The 18615-nt window shown below is 40.1% G+C and overlaps 1 protein-coding gene across 1 annotated transcript in view; it reads right to left on the bottom strand.

The window, feature by feature from the left end:
• Positions 1 to 18615, bottom strand: part of LOC127422980 (ankyrin repeat and fibronectin type-III domain-containing protein 1-like) — a 155855-nt gene that overhangs the window by 6520 nt on the left and 130720 nt on the right. The window contains exons 21-24 of the mRNA XM_051666937.1: positions 13485 to 13626; positions 12609 to 12777; positions 11743 to 11909; positions 4955 to 5159 (exon numbers count right to left, since the gene is read on the bottom strand). Of these exons, the coding sequence (XP_051522897.1) occupies positions 4955 to 5159; positions 11743 to 11909; positions 12609 to 12777; positions 13485 to 13626 (683 nt within the window). The remainder of the gene's footprint in view (positions 1 to 4954; positions 5160 to 11742; positions 11910 to 12608; positions 12778 to 13484; positions 13627 to 18615) is intronic.

Genomic DNA, 18615 nt, shown 5'->3' with positions numbered 1-18615 from the left:
TCCGAACATCTTCTAGCTGCCTTGAGACGTCAGACAGGTCACATAAACTACAACACATAGAGACTGTATCACCTAGATATCATGTGTCTGTTCCCCGAACTACTAAACACAAACCCCTCACTCAATCATTTAGAAAACATTTTATTCTGGTCAAACTTAATAAAATAATTGAAGATAAACATCATATAAAGGTAGGGCTACTAAACATTAGATCTCTTTCAACCAAAGCACTAATTGTAAATGAAATTATTACAGATCATAGTTTGGATGCATTCTGTTTGACTGAAACCTGGCTTAAACTGGATGAATATATTAGTTTAAATGAATCTACTCCCCCAGGTTATTGTTATAAACATGAGCCTCATCTGAAGGGTTGAGGAGGAGGTGTTGCTACAATTTACAGTGAAGTTTTTGGTGTTACTCAGAGGACAGGACACATGTTTAAGTCTTTTGAACTAATAATGCTTAATGTGACACTGTCGGATCTAAATATAATCTTGGATATTAAAAATTCTCTGTCATCTTTTGCCCTTGCAACAGTATATAGATCACCCGGGCCGTATTCTGATTTCCTTGGTGAATTTGCACATTTTCAATCAGATCTAGTAGTTACTGTAGACAAAGGTTTAATTGTTGGTGACTTCAACATTCACATAGGGATTAGCATGTATCGATATTCTCAACTCTCTTGCAGTCAGACAAAATGTGACAGGACCAACTCATAATCATGCGCTAGATTTAATTCTGTCATATGGAGTTGATGCTGATACTATAGAAATTCTACCACAGAGCGATGACATCTCAGATCATTACCTCGTCTCTTGTTTGCTGCGATCAGCTAATGTCACTCAATCTACACCACACTGTCATTCACTATTCTTTCGACCACTAAATATATAGCTTTAGCTTCACTGAGAATCTTCCAGAACTGTCTCACATACTCAGTAAGCCAAAAAGTCTAGAAAAACTTGATGTAATAATAGAAAATATTAATACAGTCTTCTCTAGCACTCTTGATAGTGTCACACCTCTTCGATTAAAGAAAATTAAAGAAAAAGCCGTGCACCATAGTACAATGATCACACTCATGCTCTCAAGAGAGCAGCTCGGAAAATGGAGCGCAAGTGGAAGAATACAAAATTAGAGGTATTTTGCGGTGCATGGAAGGATAATTTCTGTAGCTACACTAAAAGCTGCCAGGTCAGCATATTTTTAGCAAACTCATAGAAAATAACCACAACAATCCTAGGTGTTTATTCAGTACTGTGGCTAAATTGGTTAGGAATAAAGCCTCGACTGAACCAGATATTCTGTCCCAGCACAATAGTAATGACTTCATGAATTTCTTTACTGATAAAATAGAAATCATCAGAAATAAAATTGGAATTATGCAATCAACTGTCACAGCACCTCAGAAAACAGTGTCTCATAATTTTCCTCACGAGCAACTTCAATCCTTCGCTGTCACAGGTTATGAAGAGCTAACAAAACTTATCAAAAAATTAAAAGCCACAGCATGTTAGATCCAATACCAACTAAGCTCTTAAAAGAGGTATTCCCTGTAATCTCAGAACCTCTTCTTAATATTATTAACTCCTCGCTATCCTTAGAACATTTCCCAAGAAACTTTAAAATGGCAGTTATCAAACCGCTTATTAAGAAGTCACAGCTTGATCCTGGTGAATTGGCTAATTATAGACCGATTTCAAATCTCCAATTTATGTCGAAAATACTAAAAAAAGGTAGTGTCCTTCCAACTATCTTCATATCTACAGAGAAATGGTATACACTATATTGCCAAAAGTATTCGCTCACCCATCCAAATAATTGAATTCAGGTGTTCCAATCACTTCCATTGCCACAGGTGTATATAATGAAGCACCTAGGCATGCAGACTGCTTCTACAAACATTTGTGAAAGAATGGGCCGCTCTCAGGAGCTCAGTGAATTCCAGCGTGGTACTGTGATAGGATGCCACCTGTGCAACAAGTCCAGTCGTGAAATTTCCTCGCTACTAAATATTCCACAGTCAACTGTCAGTGGTATTATAACAAAGTGGAAGCGATTGGGAATGACAGCAACTCAGCCACGAAGTGGTAGGCCACGTAAAATGACAGAGCGGGGTCAGCGGATGCTGAGGCGCATAGTGCGCAGAGGTCGCCCACTTTCTGCAGAGTCAATCGCTACAGACCTCCAAAGTTCATGTGGCCTTCAGATTAGCTCAAGAACAGTGCGTAGAGAGCTTCATGGAATGGGTTTCCATGGCCGAGCAGCTGCATCCAAGCCATACATCACCAAGTGCAATGCAAAGCATCGGATGCAGTGGTGTAAAGCACGCCACCACTGGACTCTAGAGCACTGGAGACGCGTTCTCTGGAGTGCCGAATCACGCTTCTCCATCTGGCAATCTGATGGACGAGTCTGGGTTTGGCGGTTGCCAGGAGAACGGTACTTGTCTGACTGCATTGTGCCAACTGTGAAGTTTGGTGGAAGGGGGATTATGGTGTGGGGTTGTTTTTCAGGAGCTGGGCTTGGCCCCTTAGTTCCAGTGAAGGAAACTCTGAATGCTTCAGCATACCAAGAGATTTTGGACAATTCCATGCTCCCAACTTTGTGGGAACAGTTTGGGGATGGCCCCTTCCTGTTCCAACATGACTGCGCACCAGTGCACAAAGCAAGGTCCATAAAGACATGGATGAGCGAGTTTGGTGTGGAAGAACTTGACTGGCCTGCACAGAGTCCTGACCTCAACCCGATAGAGCACCTTTGGGATGAATTAGAGCAAAGACTGCGAGCCAGGCCTTCTCGCCAACATCAGTGTCTGACCTCACAAATGCGCTTCTGGAAGAATGGTCAAAAATTCCCATAAACACACTCCTAAACCTTGTGGAAAGCCTTCCCAGAAGAGTTGAAGCTGTTATAGCTGCAAAGGGCGGGCCGATGTCATATTAAACCCTATGGATTAAGAATGGGATGTCACTTAAGTTCATATGCATCTAAAGGCAGGTGAGCGAATACTTTTGGCAATATAGTGTATATGAACAATTTCAGTCAGGATTTAGGCCCCATCACAGTATAGAGACTGCACTTATCAGAGTTACAAATGACTTGCTCTTATCATCTGATTGCGGCTGCATTTCTCTTCTAGTACTTTTAGATCTTAGTGCTTTCTTCGACACCATAGATCACGAAATTATCTTGGAGAATTACGTTGGCATTAGTGGACTTGCATTAGCATGGTTCAGTTACTATTTATCAGACCGCTACCACTTGTATGTGTAAAAGAGGAACTGTCAAATCAAACAAAAGTTAAGTATGGAGTGCCACAGGGATCAGTTTTAGGGCCTCTGCTTTCCTCCTAATACATGCTTCCCCTGGGAGATATTATCAGGGATCATGGAATAAGTTTCCACTGTTATGCCGATTATACCCAACTTTATATTTCTTCTAAACCCGACAGAACTTCACAATGCTCCAAATTAAGAGAGTGTATCAATGAAATCAAAGATTGGATGGCTAGAAATTTCCTTCTACTCAATTCTGACAAAACAGAGGTACTAATTATTGGACCAAAAACCTCTAAATAAGCCGCTAAAATATAATTTGACTCTCGATGGATGTACTGTTACGTCGTCTTCTACAGCGAAGAACTTAGGTGTTATATTTGATACCAATCTGTCCTTTGAGTAGAACAGCATTCTTCCACCTCAGAAATATTGCTAAGTTAAGACACATCTCTCTGTTGCTGATGCCGAAAAACTAATTCATGCATTCATGACCTCAAGACTAGATTATTGTAATGCATTACTGGGAGAATGTACTGCAAGATCAATAAATTAATTGGTTCAAAATGCAGCTGCCAGAGTGCTGACTAGAACCAAGAAATATGATCATATTAGCCCAATTTTATCGTTGTTACATTGCCTACCTGTTAAATTTCAGATTAATTAAAAAATTGTTAACTACATACAAAGCTTTGAATGGTTTAGCTCCACAGTACTTAAGTGACTTTCTACCACACTATATTCCATCACGTTCATTACGATCACAAAATTCTGGCAGACTTCAGAGGATGAACTGATGCCAACTCCAACTGTAAGACATCGGATACTTCATATGCCACTGCCTGAATCTTGGATTTAGGATGAACCCCACCGAACCTCACCGAAATGACCTGCCGGTTGAACTGCGATGCACCTCATTGATCTTTGCCTGAATCACCTTTGTTTATTGCTGGACTACATTCTTGAAATGGAATACATAGACTATCAATGAATTGCCAACAAAAGCCTTTATCAGCCAACTAACAAATGACAATGCATCTATGTGAACTTCTGCAGCTAGTCCAGGATGGACTTCAAAGACATTAGTCATTAATCTTACAGTTTATAAAAAATCTTTGTTTAAACACTGGCCCTTAACACTTAGTTTACAAATTTTAAACCACGACTTGTACTGCACACAAATAACTAATATTGGCATTATATTCATGCTGTTTAGCCAGAGGGGAACTGGCCCCCACAGTGAGCCTGGTTTCTCCCAAGTTTATTTTTCTCCATTAACCAACATCTTATGGAGTTTTGTGTTCCTTGCCACCATTGCCTTTGGCTTGCTCACTACACAATTATTATTTAAGAATTTAATTATTTATTTTTATACACAATTTCCAATTACACAATGATAACTCTAAGACTTTATAGATATTACAGTTTCATTTTCTGTTAAGCTGTTTAGAAACGTGTGTTGTGAAAAGCTTGACTTGACTTTTATTTATTGCATCCAGAAGCTTCCTTTTGTGTTTTAAAGGCAGCCACCAATGCCTCATTCTCACTACCTTTCAAATATCACTGCATATATAATAAGTATTTGAAGGAACACACAGGCATGCAGTCAAGCACAAGAAGTATTTTTATTCCTGGATGAATGCCAGCTACTGAAAAACCTTTGCATTTACCAACTGTGGCCTTTCTTCTCAATTCTGGAGAGGGAGAGAGCACATAGTCTGTGTTAGAGGATGTGGAGTCATTCTTCTGGACAGGAGGCTCCATGCTGACATCTACTAGCCAGGTAATAGGCACCCAACCGTGAGCCTGTTTATAGCGTGCATACTGCAGGGCATTTGTGATCCAGCGGACGTCTCGCCACATCTCGTCCAATTGCTTTGAATACATAAAAAAATAGAAAACATTGGAGTCAAGTCCAGTGTTATTTCATCAGCAATGTTAAAAAATAAGATGAAGTTGCTTTAAAAGCTGTGATTGGGATTTATATTGAACCAATGCATGCTTTGCTTTTAGAGGGCGCAATGTGGTATTTTCCTCACACAAACATCACAATGACTTTCCCCACAAACATCAAAAAGCTTTTCGAACTGTTAAAATGGATCACACAAAAGCTTCACAAGGAGGCTTGAGAAACTTAAGGAGTGTGACTAATATCATAATTTACATCTTCCTTAGCCCATCACATTAGAGACTAACTGTACATATTTTTCCCATTTAGGAAATGTACCTCTCGACCTGAATCGAGAGGTACAATGTGTTTTCAATCAGACCTGTTAACTTTGTGAATCTTCACAACTAACACTTTCATATTTTCAATTCTTGAGACATACTATAGAAACTGCATTTATAAGGAGCACATTTCAAATTGGAAGGAAAAAAGCTGAACAAAAAAATCAAAGAGGGAAGACAAAAAAGAAAGTGCAATCTGAGCTCTTTCTAGCAAATGTCATGTGAGATCCAGCTTATTGGAATGAGCCCTGACACCGCAAGATGACTCCTTTGGAAAATATGCTGGGCTTCTAACAACAAAGAGGGGACTCCACTAAGACAAGAGCCATAATGTGGAAGAAATTTCTTTAGGTTGCGAAGTAGGCTGCTTCAATAAATAAGTGTTTAGCTGATTCCATTGGCTGGGGTATATTGCAACAAATTGAGGGAAAATACGCATAAATAGGCAGTGTTGCTTATATCACACCCTGTACATTAAAATGCATTCTCCATTAAATTAGTCTAAGCCTCAGACAGCACTCGCACTGACCGCCCACAGTCCATTCACTGACTGTCTGATGCATATTGCACATACAACTGGAAAGTCCTTTCTTGATCTGGCAAACTCAAATCTGATTGGCTGTACACAATTTCTGGAAGGGCACACTTGATTTTATATCAGTCCACCTGGAAACAAAGTTGAGTTAACAAGGTACTGGGTTGATACAAGTGCTTTTAAAAATGAAATAATCATTGGCTTTGTCAACATTTATTTCAGATAAATCCACCCCTAAGTGCCCTTAAAAAATAAAGTGTGGTTGTTTGCTTCACATGTCAGTCAGACGAACTATACCTGTCTAAGAAGATGATTCTTTGAATCGAAACATGCTAAAAGTTGCAACCAAAACATAAAAAATGTTGCTAATATATGGGAATGAGAGTGTAGTGAGATTTAAAGCTGAAATGTTCGATTTCTGCAGCACTAGCGTTACCATATGCAATTGCAAAAAGAAACTTTTTTTAAAAATCTTTTTTACAGCAGGATTACAAGGTACCAGGTTGATACAATGAGCGCTTTTAAAAAGAAAATATTTATTAGATTTGCCAGACCCACTTTATGTTAGGAGTCTTTAATTACTATGTACTTAGGCATTTGATAAAATGTACTTCTTATGTACATACATGTTGTTTCATCATACTTACATTTAAAGTACCTGCATTTAATTACATCTGTAGTTACACTATTAACCTTACTCCTAATTCAGGGATGCAAACTCATGAGGGGTGAAAAAAGTGAATCAATCACTAGTCCACAAACATGTTTTCTGGGGATATCAGTTTAATTTACCGAGTAGTTCAGTGACCACTTCTAGAGATGCCAGTAAGTGACTTAATCGTCTTATGTGCTATGAGTGAGTCATTGAATCGTTATGACTTGTTCATTACCAATATCTACCAGGAGACTTAATAGTGTTTAACCATTATAAGAAAGCAGATCTATAATTTTCCTTCAGTTTGACTGCTGAGCATGACTTTTCATCCAAAAAGACAACAATAATAGTCTAATAATGAGTTTCAATAACCTCCTTACCCTTCTCTTTTATTAAAATTTGCATGTCTGACTTCAGAAGAATGTTTAAGCTTTATAAGAACAAAGGAAATCTACAATTTTCCTACAGTGATATATTTAAACTTCTGAGCATGACTTTTATCAGAAAAGACAATAATAATAGCCTAATAATAATTAGTTTCAATAATGTCCTTTTGTCATTGTAAAGTGCCTTTCACATGACTTACGGCGAGGTGTCAATGCTCCGCTCAACGGCAGCACACGAAACTTTGCCCTCCACATAACAAGCGTCGCAGAAAGCATCAAGGATGGGAAATTTTACGAGTTTGCCATGCAAAAAAGCGGAAGATGTGCACAAACATTGAAAATATTTTTTTTTAGAAGAGAAAAAAAAAAATAAGAGGCCTCATTTAGGTTAAGGTCTTAGTGTTTCTTTTTTTTTTTTTTTTGGTGAATGTAATTACTGTAGTTCAATAACTGGGGTCTCTGGATACTTGGAAACGATAAGGTAATATTAAAAGAAATTATGACATATTCAACATCTCTTCATAAATTTTGACAGCTTTTAAATATTTCTTGTTGCTTTGAACTCTCTAAGAGATAATTTGTAAGGCAAAAACGTGTGTGAAAAACACTTTAGTGTAAAGTTGCACAACTCACAGTTGTGCTGACGCGTCACTCCATCGACTTGTATTCTTCTATTCAGCAGTAATGATGCAAGTCATGTGAAAGCCCATTAATGTGTATAAACATCAGTCACTTCTACACATTAATAGCTCTTTCGCCACTTTTTCTCCTTGATGAACAAGGTAGACTGACATGCTGATGCCTAAGCGAACAAAAAACATGCTCCTTCATTCGGTTTTTAAAATAAGAAGTTTTACGAGTGCCGCTTCACGCTCCACTCCCGTCAGATGCAAAATCACAGTGCAAGCGCTGCTATAGCCAAACACGCAATTGGCTGTAGCTGTAATCAATCAAGAGATCTGCCTTGGTAGGACTGCGATTGTCAAGCAAGCGATTGGCCGCTGCTGTAATCAATCACGCGGGTGACCACCTAAAAACATAACTCTTCGGATCTGCACAAATCACAAAAGTGACCAATTTTGGTTTCAAAATGGCAAATTTCCCCGAAAGTTGAGGAGTTTGAATCCCTGCCCTAACCCTAAGCCTAACCCTACCCCAACCCTTAACCTAACCCCTAACCCTACTCCTAAACCTACCGATCCTCAACCTCAGTAGCAGCAAATGTGAATCTTGTGAGAATTTAGCAGAAAAACATTGGATTTTATGTATTTTCATGTTGGAACACTGTAGTTAAAGACACATAATATAAAGTAGGAATGATTTGCCAAAGTTTATTTGAGATTAATCCACCTCGAAGCGCACAAATAAAATAAAGTATGGTAGGTCGCTTTACATATCAGTCAGACAATCTCTACATGTCAGTCAGACAATCTCTTCCTGTCTACGATGGCAGTTCGTGGCCAAAATAAACTGCGGTGTAAAATGTTTGCACTTTAGTCAAAGGTCTGGCTACTCGAAAACTACCGCTAAATAAAAAACCTACTAAAAGGCCAACACTGGGAATGAAAAGTTTTGAGGTATTTCCACAGCCAAAAAAGCTGCTTAGCATCGAAAAGACAGAAGTCTAAATCGCAGGGAGTAACACCAGTAGCGGAGTTCACTTACCTGGTAGCAGCAAACCTGTAAATCTGCCTGTTTAAAACCAAAAAGTTTAGACAACTTCGTAAATTTGAGCATACATAAGTGACTAACACTTCTCGCCACACACATTTGAAATGCATGTTTTTGTGGTCTGTCTAAGTTCTTTGACAGGACCTCACAGTGATGTAAACCTCCCCTCTAGCACGAGAGCCGAGCTCAAAACACTTTCCACCGATGTGCCACTTTGACAGACGTGGCCCATTCTCGTACACCGCCTCCTGGAACATATAAGGTTTTCACGCTAATTGATGCCACATTGCTCAGCCACACACAGCCGTGCAGTCACACTCATTGATTATTTTTTCCCCTCGTTGCTCTCAGGCACTGTGTAATCTGTGGTCGGTGTGCCACCTTTTTCCAGCGCCTCTTGGACCTGACATCACACAAACACACTTGTGGTTTTGTGGTCAATCTCAATTAATAGTCCAGACCGGGGTGGCAAGAGGGATTATTTCAGAATGGCACACACAACACAAGCCTCTCTTTCAAGTCAACTTGTGATGGTCTGCTGAGCTGTTATTGAAATTTCTACACAAGAAAAACAACTTGTTTTACAGTTTATACGTCTAGTAGTTATGCTTTATGACATCAATAAACTATCTTAATTGGATTATTAGTTTAAATTGTTTTTATAGTTTGAAGTTTCCAACACTCCCAAGTGACTGGGAATAAACACGTGTGATGCTTAGGATCGAAACATGCATGATGTATTGCAGAAAGTTGTAACCGAAACACGAACTGAGCTAATAAACGGGAATGAGGGGGTAGAGTCTGATTTAAAACTGGAGTTAGTAATGTCTGTGCCACTAGTGTCACCAAATGGAATTGCAAAAATGGTGATTGATTTCAAACAGGTTTCACGAAAAATCTTGCCGTATTCTATTTATCAGAAAAACAGATAGCCCACCTCCAAACATATGCAATTGGTTAAACCAATGTTGTTGTGTTGGTCTGGTTAGGATTCTCAAAAAACAGAGCAGTATTTTGACAGAGCCAAAGTGTTTTGGGTCATTTCTACAATTTGGTGACTTTTCGGCTTAGAAATTTAGAAAAATTAAACTTGAATAGGTATCATTATGTTTCATCATTAAAAGGGCATGTTAAAGATTTCATTAATCATACAGGTCAAGCTAAACGTCTTAAATTCAGATGTCCATAGGGTTAAGAGGGCAGGGTAAAAATAACAGGGTAGAGGGTAAAAATTAGCCACTACATGGTCTGTGAAAGATATCCAGCTAACAAATTTGTAAACTTACAGTGTGGATTTTATTTCTGTTAACATAAACACTGAAATTTTAAAATAATTCATTTTTACCAATATCTTTCCAAAACAGGGTGGACATCCATCTCCAACATCATTTTGCTGAATGACTGATATCCACCTCCAAAGTGTGACATCATTTGATAACTTAAATCTTCAAATAAAGGTCACAGTATCATAACAGGATGGACAATCAAACCAGTGTTAAAATGAAACATTTACCACAAAAGAATACATGCCATTACTGTAATAAAATGTAATACTAAACACTTAATTGTATGGAAGATATTTAGAAATGTGATTATTTACACTTTTGTCAAAGATGTATAAGATGCAGTCTGGGGACATGAGGAAATGACAATGAATTGAATAAAGACTAAAAGACTATTTGTAATGTTAAAATTTAAATAATTGAAATGATTTTAATTTATTGCATAAATAAATATATAATTAAATAATTATTAAATAAAATATAAATATTAAAAATGATTTCAATTATTAAAACATTTGACTTTTAGCGCCACAGCTGTTTTTAACATTACAAATAGTCTTTATTCTTTTTAACAAACCTTTTAAAACTGTAATCGGTTGAAATAAAACATTATAAATACCATAACTTGTAATGGGGACTTAAGTCACCAAACTGTAGGAATGACCCGTTTAATTTTTGGGGAAACAAACAACCTATGAATGGCTTATTTATTCTGACATCAAAAGAAAAGAAACATTTCAGCTTTAAAGGGATAGTTCACCCAAAACTTTAAATTCTCTCATTATTTACTCACCATCATGTCATCCCAGATGTGTATGACTTTCATCTGCAGAACACAAACAAAATTGTTTAGAAGAATATTTCAGCTCTGTAGGTCCATACAATGCAAGTGAATGGTGACCAGACCTTTCAAGCTCCAAAAATCACATAAAGGCAACATAAAAGTAATCCATATGACTCCAGTGGTTAAATCTATCTCTTTATAAGCGGTATAATAGGTGTGGGTGAGAAACAGACCAATATTTATGTCCTTTTTTACTATAAATCTACACTTTCGATTCCACCTTCAAATTCTGAAAGTGAAAGTGGAGATTTAGGGTAAAAAAAAAGACTTAAATATTGATCTGTTTCTCACCCAAAATGATTGCATCGCTTCAGTAGACATATTACACGACTGTTGACGTACAGATTGCTTTATGTGATTTTTGGAGCTTCAAAGGTCAAAGGTTGCATTGAAAGGACCTACAGAGTTGAAATATTCTTATAACAATCTTTGCTTGTGTTCAGCAGAAGAAAGTCATACACATCTGGGATGGTATGAAAGGGAGTAAATGATTAATTTTCATTTTTATGTGAACTACCCCTTTAAAATGTGTAATTTTTACACCACTAATGTCACCAAATGAAACAGCAAAAAATAATGATTGTTATCGAAAGATATTCCGAGCACTCGCCCATCTGCCACTGGTGGGACAAAATGATAGCCCGTCCCGAAACTCATGGCACTGGTTGAGCCAGTGTTGCTGTGTCCATCTAGTCGGGATGCTCAAACAAACAGAGAAATGTTTTGATAGCATCACTGTGTTAACATTTCAACAACCTACAAATGGCTTATAGTTGTTTCTACATTTTAAGCTAGAATTGGAGAAAGAATTTTAACATTGAAATTATTACACACTTCAGCTTTAATTTCCATTACCTGGATATAGTCCAATATGTGCTGGTGTCTCTGTTTGGCCGTGGACACCTCAGAGTCAGTGATAGCTTCTCTAAAAGCCTGCTGGGTGATCAGGGCATCCAGATCCAGCACTGAAGACAGCCGGCAGTACAGACTGATAAATTTTTCCTTATATGAACAGAAGTGAACTGCACAGAGACAAAATGAAAAGAAGAACACTATAGTTAGTAACCGACATGTCTTTATAAGGGCAACACTGGTGTGATGTTATTGCATTTCTTAAATTGACTTCTCTGGGATTGTGTGCTCTGAAATCGAAACCTAAGGAAGGTTATCATTAATGTCCCAAAAACCACTGACGAATCTTTTTAAAAGACTTGCTTGTAATGGAATTCTGTGGGTGGTTTACAAGTATATGGTGTTTGGGCTGAGACTACCTCACGGTATAATGTTTAAAAGTTGCTTGAAACTCTCCCCACAACAGCAGCTGAATAAGCTACCAAGTGTTCTAACTGGCACCACTGTTAAGCATACAAGCACACAATTTGCCTTTGTGTCTGAAAATAAACCCTCTATATTCGAATGTAAATGATCTTCCATTCTTTAAAACAAATTTTATTGAATTATAATATTGATTACTTGTTTAACCTTTCTTATTTTACACAGTCTGGGGAGAGCTAAATGGGGGGTGGGGGTCTGTGTTTGGCTAGCCGTGGTGCTGGTGTCTGCATGTGTGTGTGTGTATATGTGTGTTTGCTTGATTTACTAGAGGTCCTAAGGGAGTGTGACTGGGGGCAGAGGGGTGAGAGGGAGGGAGAAGGAATCTGTGGATTTTTATAAGGTCCACTGAGCTAATATTGTAGGGGTTGAAACAGAAGCCAGTGTACCGAGCTCAAACATTTGAAGAGGGAGGTTGAGGAACCCCGAGTGTGGTGTGTAGGGGTTGGTCTGTCCCGGGGCAGAGCAAACGTCGTCCGAGGCAGGCAGCAGCAGAAGAAAGGACACATTGTGACCCAGCTCCAGCACCTCATGGGTGTAGAGACGGAAGTGCTTGGCCTGTGCAGGACACACACACACACACACACACACACACGGAGACTTTAATCATGGGGGTTGGAGGGTAACAATGTTATGCCATTTTTAAGTAGAGAGCAAAAATCCCAAAACCCAGTAATATACTGTAGGCAAAAACAATATTATTATAAAGTTACTAATTCCATCCATCCATCTATCTCTGTACACCCATCCATCTATCCATCCCCTTAAAACTTCAAATCTCTCTTAAAACTGCCCAAGTTTTCAAATTAAATAAGGTTAAAATAACCTACAAACTTCAAAATATATTTAAGTGTTTTTAAAGCTGTTAAAACAAGGCTTTGTTAAGGCAATGTCAAAGTTGCTTTGACAAACTTTCCTTTTCTACTTTTAATTCCTTTTGTTGAGTTAAGTTTTATTGTAGTATCTGTAGTATGGTATTTTGTCAAAGTATGGTTATCATTGTATTATTTATAAGGGTTTTGCTGTGTGTAGTGTAATACAGAGTTAACTTATGCATAAAAATATATATATTTTAAAAGCCTTTTTTCTGTTCAAATGGCCATCCTACAATAGTTACACTTAGAAACAAAATTTTATGATATTATTGGGTAACACAGAGCTGCTTTGATGGATTGCATGTCTCTGGATGTGTATAAACTGGCTCTTGTTCTTTTTCCATTGTTCTGTAGTGCGTGCAGTGGATAATGTCCTGAAGACAGCAGTACCTGATGGAGAGGTAGATTGATCTGGTGCAGCAGACTCTTAATGGCTGTCTTGAGCTCAGAATAGAGAAGGAAGTCTGCAGCCTGATCTGCTCTTTCCACCTCCACAGGGCCAGACAGTGACTGCAGCCATTCCCACTCATCCCTGGGTGAGATGAGGCATTTCGTCAACATACACACACCTCTAACTCACTGTTTCCAGAAGAGCCCTTGACAGAGTGCCATTCCAGTGGTTTCCAAAGGCTAGCGGAATGGCATTGATGCCATGTTAGGTCTGATATTGAGAGTGAAATGTTTGCCACCAACCACTACATTGCCAATTTTAGACTGAATGTGCAATACTAAGAAAAAAACTTGTCAAACATCCATTAATGGCAAAACAGAGGCATTTTAAAATTGTACAACTGTGAGACAATGCCCAGTGAGTTAGCAAACTTATGAAATCTTCAGGGTTCCCACACCTTTTGACCAAGAGTTTCAATTAGTTGTTCGTGATTACAGAATAAAGATTTTTAAACAGATTTCATAGTTTTTTATTAATAGCACTCGCAATGAGCAATTTCTGGCATTTAAAATATTTTTTCAGCTGAGCATAACAAGCTAATTTTAAACTTGCTATAGAAATTCCTATAACTTTTCCATGACTTAAGAGCTGATTAATGTTTATGAATTTTTCAAAACTTGGAAATCACAATTAACAGATACAGGGCTCCCAACCTTTTTGACCAATAAATGTCCATGACTTCTCCATGAACTTTTCAGTAATTTGTGATTACTGGATACAGATTTTTAGAAATCAGTTTGATTCAGAACAATTTGCTAAAGATTAATTTAGACCGATAAACCATTTAGCGTAATTCATTCAATAGAACTGACTTTAAAAAAATGATTCACTGATAAATCGGACATCACTATGGCTTGTGAGCAAGTTTTACTGTACACAAGAGCAATATCTAACTCATTAAATATTTAAGAGCAAAGAAAAATATGTATTCACTACAGAAATTTCCATGAATTTTCCAGGCCAAGAAAATAATTGAGAAATTCCATGATATTGCCAGGTTTGTCATGACTGTGGGTACCCTGGATCTTATCCGTATGCAAGAGAGAGATTCAGCAAAGCACAGACATAATAAAGACTATTTTCTAAATTAGGTCTTACTAAACTTTCATTATTCTTAAACATTAAAAGTTAAAGACTCCAATTTAGTGAAATGACAGAAAAAAAGTCGACATTTCCTGCCTACAGGAGACCCGACTGGGACAGCGGCACCATCAGGGAAGTAAGCAACACCTTCTATTGGCAAGGGAAGTCCTCGGACGAACCAAGGCAGCAAGGTGTTAGCTTCGCTGTGAAGAACATGCTCGTCACCTTCATCGAGCCTCCCTCATCAGGCACCAAGATGATCCTTGCCTTCCACCTGTCAACAACCTCTGGCCCAGCCAACATCATCAGCGTGTACGCCCAAACCCTCTGATCCATCCCAGAGGAGAAAGACCAGTTCTACGAGGCCCTGGATGAAGCGATATCCAAAATCCCCAGCACAGAAGGACTTTACCTTCTTGAAGACTTTAATGCTAGAGTGGGAGCTGACCATGAAGCCTGGCCCACCTGCCTCGGCCCTCATGAAAGGGGCAAGATCAATGAGAGTGGTCAGCATCTCCTCGAGATGTGCTGCTTCCATGTTCTATGCATGTCAAACACCTTCTTAAAGTGCAAGGAGATCGACCAGGTGTCATGGAGACACCCGCGCTCCAGCCACTGGCACTAGCTACAACTCGTCATCACCAGACGGGCAGAACTTGCCAGTGTCCTCCTCATCCAAAGTTACCACAGTGCCGACTACAACACGGACCACTCCCTCGTGGCCAGCAAGGTGCGAGTAGCACCGAAAAAGCTGCACAACTCAAAGAAGAAGGGCAGCCCACACATTAACATCTGCCGTGCAAGCAATCCAGAGAAGATGCAGCAATTCACCAGCAACTTGCAGGAGGCTCTCACCGAGGACACACCTGAGGAAAACACCATTGACTCCAGGTGGTCCCATCCCACTGCCTATGGGAAGAAAGAGCGTAAAAATGCCGACTGGTATGAGGCCCACTGGGAGGAAGTGGAACCCGTGACTGAGGTGAAGGGCAAAGCCCTCCTGGCTTACAAGGCATTGCCTAGCCCGAGTGCACTTGAGGCCCCCTCAGGACTACTAAGAAAAACACCCAGCAGACCACCCCCCACTGTGCCAACACCTATTGGCTAAACCTCTGCAGCACTATCCAGGCAGCTGCTGACAATGGAGATGTAAGAGGGATGTATGAGGGCATCAAAAAGGCAACAGGCCTCTCAACCACCAAGACCCTCAAGTCCATGTCTGGCAAAGTCATCACAGACCAGGGGAAACAGCTGCAGCGCTGGGTTGAGCACTACCTCGAACTGTACTCAACCCAAAATATCGTCACACACTGCCCTGGACACCATCCCAGATCTGCCAGTCATGGAGGAGCTAGACGCCCCACTCACTCTGGATAAGCTTAGCAAAGCCACTGACTGCCTCACTTGTGGGAAGGCCCTTGGGAGAGATGGCATCCCCCCAGAAGTACTGAAGATCGGAAAACCTGCGCTGCTCCAGCCACTGCACAAACTCCTCTGCCTCAGCTGGGAACAGGGCCACATCCCCCAGGACATGCGTGATGCCAACATCGTCACTTTGTATAAGAACAAAGGAGACCACAGCAACTGCAATAATTACCGGGGCATTTCCCTCCTCAGCATCATCAGGAAGGTGTTCGCCCATGTCGCCCTGGCGTGCCTGCAGACCCTAGCCTCCCGAGTATACCCAGAGTCCCAGTGTGGCTTCAGAGCTGGCCAGTCAACTGCCAGCTGCAGGAAAATTGTCGAGCAGCAGCAAATGCCCCTCTACATCGCCTTCATTGATCTGATGTAGACGTTTGACCTGGTCAACAGGAGTGGACTCTTCAGGCTACTGCAGAAGATTGGTTGCCCTCCACGGCTGCTAGCCATTGTCACCTCATTCCATGAGAACATGCACAGCTTGGTCTGCTTTAACAGTGGAACATTGGAGGCCTTCCCAGTTGGCAGTGGAGTCAAACAAGGCTGTGTCCTTGCGCCGACGCTCTTCGGCATTTTCTTCTTCATGCTCCTACAATATGCCTTCAGGGACTGCAGCGAGGGAGTCTACATTCACATCAAGGAAGACGGCAAGCTGTTCAACATCTCCTGTCTTCGCGCTAAGACTAAAGTCACAGAGGTACTCATCCATGAGATGCTCTTTGCCGACGATGCTGCCTTGATGTCACACACGGAAGACGGTCTGCAGCAGCCTGTCAACCGCCTCTCCAACGCCTGCAAGGAGTTTGGGCTAACCATCAGTCTGTAGACCAACGTCATGACCCAGGATGCAGACTCTCCACCCTACCATCATCATTGATGGGTACAACCTGGAAGTTGTTGAGAACTTTACCTACCTCGGGTCCACCATCTCCAGTTCGTTCTCCATCAATACAGAGGTGAACGGCAGGATCACCAAGGCAGCAGCAGCCATGGCAAGACTGAAACAGAGGGTCTGGAACAATCCAAATCTCACGGAAAAGTACAAACTGCTCGTCTACCAGGCCTGTGAGCTCAGTACGTTCCGCTACAGCAGCAAGACATGGACCACTTACGTGAGACATGAGGAAACTCAACAGCTTCCACCTGAGGTGCCAGCGGGGCATTCTCCGCATTCAGTGGAAGGACAAAGTACCCAACTCAGAGGTTCTGGAACGTGCCAGCATGAACAGCTTGTCCACCACTCTTAGCGAAAGGTGCCTTCAATGGCTTCGCCATGTCAGGAGAATGGAACAAGGCTGAATGAAATCAGAAGGCTCAAGGCCGACAGGATGCCCACTTCTGCGCTACAAAGACATCTGCAAGAAAGACATGAAGCTGTCCAACATCAACACGTGGGAAAGTAGCGCAGACGACTGCTCCGTTTGGCACTTTGCTGTCAGACAGGGCGTACAGAAATTGGTGGAGCCCAGAAGCAAAAACCGTGCTGCAAAGAGAGCAAGGAGGAAGGAAAAACAACGGCAGCCTCAGCAAGCATCACCATCATTCATCTGCAGCAAATGTGGCAGAGACTGTCATTCAAGAGTCGGACTATTCAGCCACCTGCAAAGGTGCAGATAGGACATCACCCAACTGGAAGCTACACTGTCATCTCCCAAAGACAGAAGGATGCCTAAGGAAAGTTAAAGACTCCAATTTAGTGAGAAAAACAAAATTTTACTTTGTTAAAATAATCAATAAAATTGACGATGAGAGAAACTGATAAAAAATATGCTCTAAATTTCACTATAACATTTTTTACTATACATCACCTCACAGGATAAGATGATGGGGCAAAAAAAAGAGCTTTTAGTTCTTACTCTCAAGGACACTCTCAAGGCTAGTGTCTGGAGTTTAGTGGAAAAAGTTTTTTTTTTTTTTTTTTTTTTTTTGCTTTAGAGGTTTTCTCTGAGCCAAGAGTGGGAATCATCCTTAGTGAACCTCCCACTGACTTCCACAGTCCGGCCCCGTAGTAAATTTAGTTTTACTACCACACAGAACAGCAGGATAATACTCTCCCTGTCTCTACCTACCTACCAAGGTCAACATCATGACCATAGATGAAAATAAATAAATAGCTCCTTTACCAAACAAAAACAAATAGTAGTTTTGTTATGACTGTAAAAAATGGTGGTGTCAAGAAACTATGTAAGCCTGCGGTGAGGGGGAGCCCAACACGGAGTTCAGGCATATTTCAATCTTCTCAGGCACACTTGCTTCCACTGCATTTATTCACTTCACTAATGAGAAATATTAGCTTGTTGAACTGAACCGTTCATATCAATTACATGTTTCTAGGAAAATTTATATTCTTTAGATTGTATGAGTCACTTTCATGAGTCAAGACGTATGCGTTTTAACACTTTCAGCTATTTATGAACAATTGATCAATTGTTTCAGATCATGATCGCAAGCGCTAAGAAAAATACTTTCAAAGGATAAAATCATTATATGCTTTAATTACAGACTCAGTTCCACAGAACTGGACTGCACAAGATTAATATTATACAGTGATGAAGGCCAATAAGAATA

Source organism: Myxocyprinus asiaticus, chromosome 32, assembly GCF_019703515.2.
Source record: "Myxocyprinus asiaticus isolate MX2 ecotype Aquarium Trade chromosome 32, UBuf_Myxa_2, whole genome shotgun sequence".
Classification (NCBI taxonomy): domain Eukaryota; kingdom Metazoa; phylum Chordata; class Actinopteri; order Cypriniformes; family Catostomidae; genus Myxocyprinus; species Myxocyprinus asiaticus.
The sequence above is the reverse complement of the archived record's forward strand: the minus strand, read 5'-3'. Positions and strand labels throughout refer to the sequence as shown.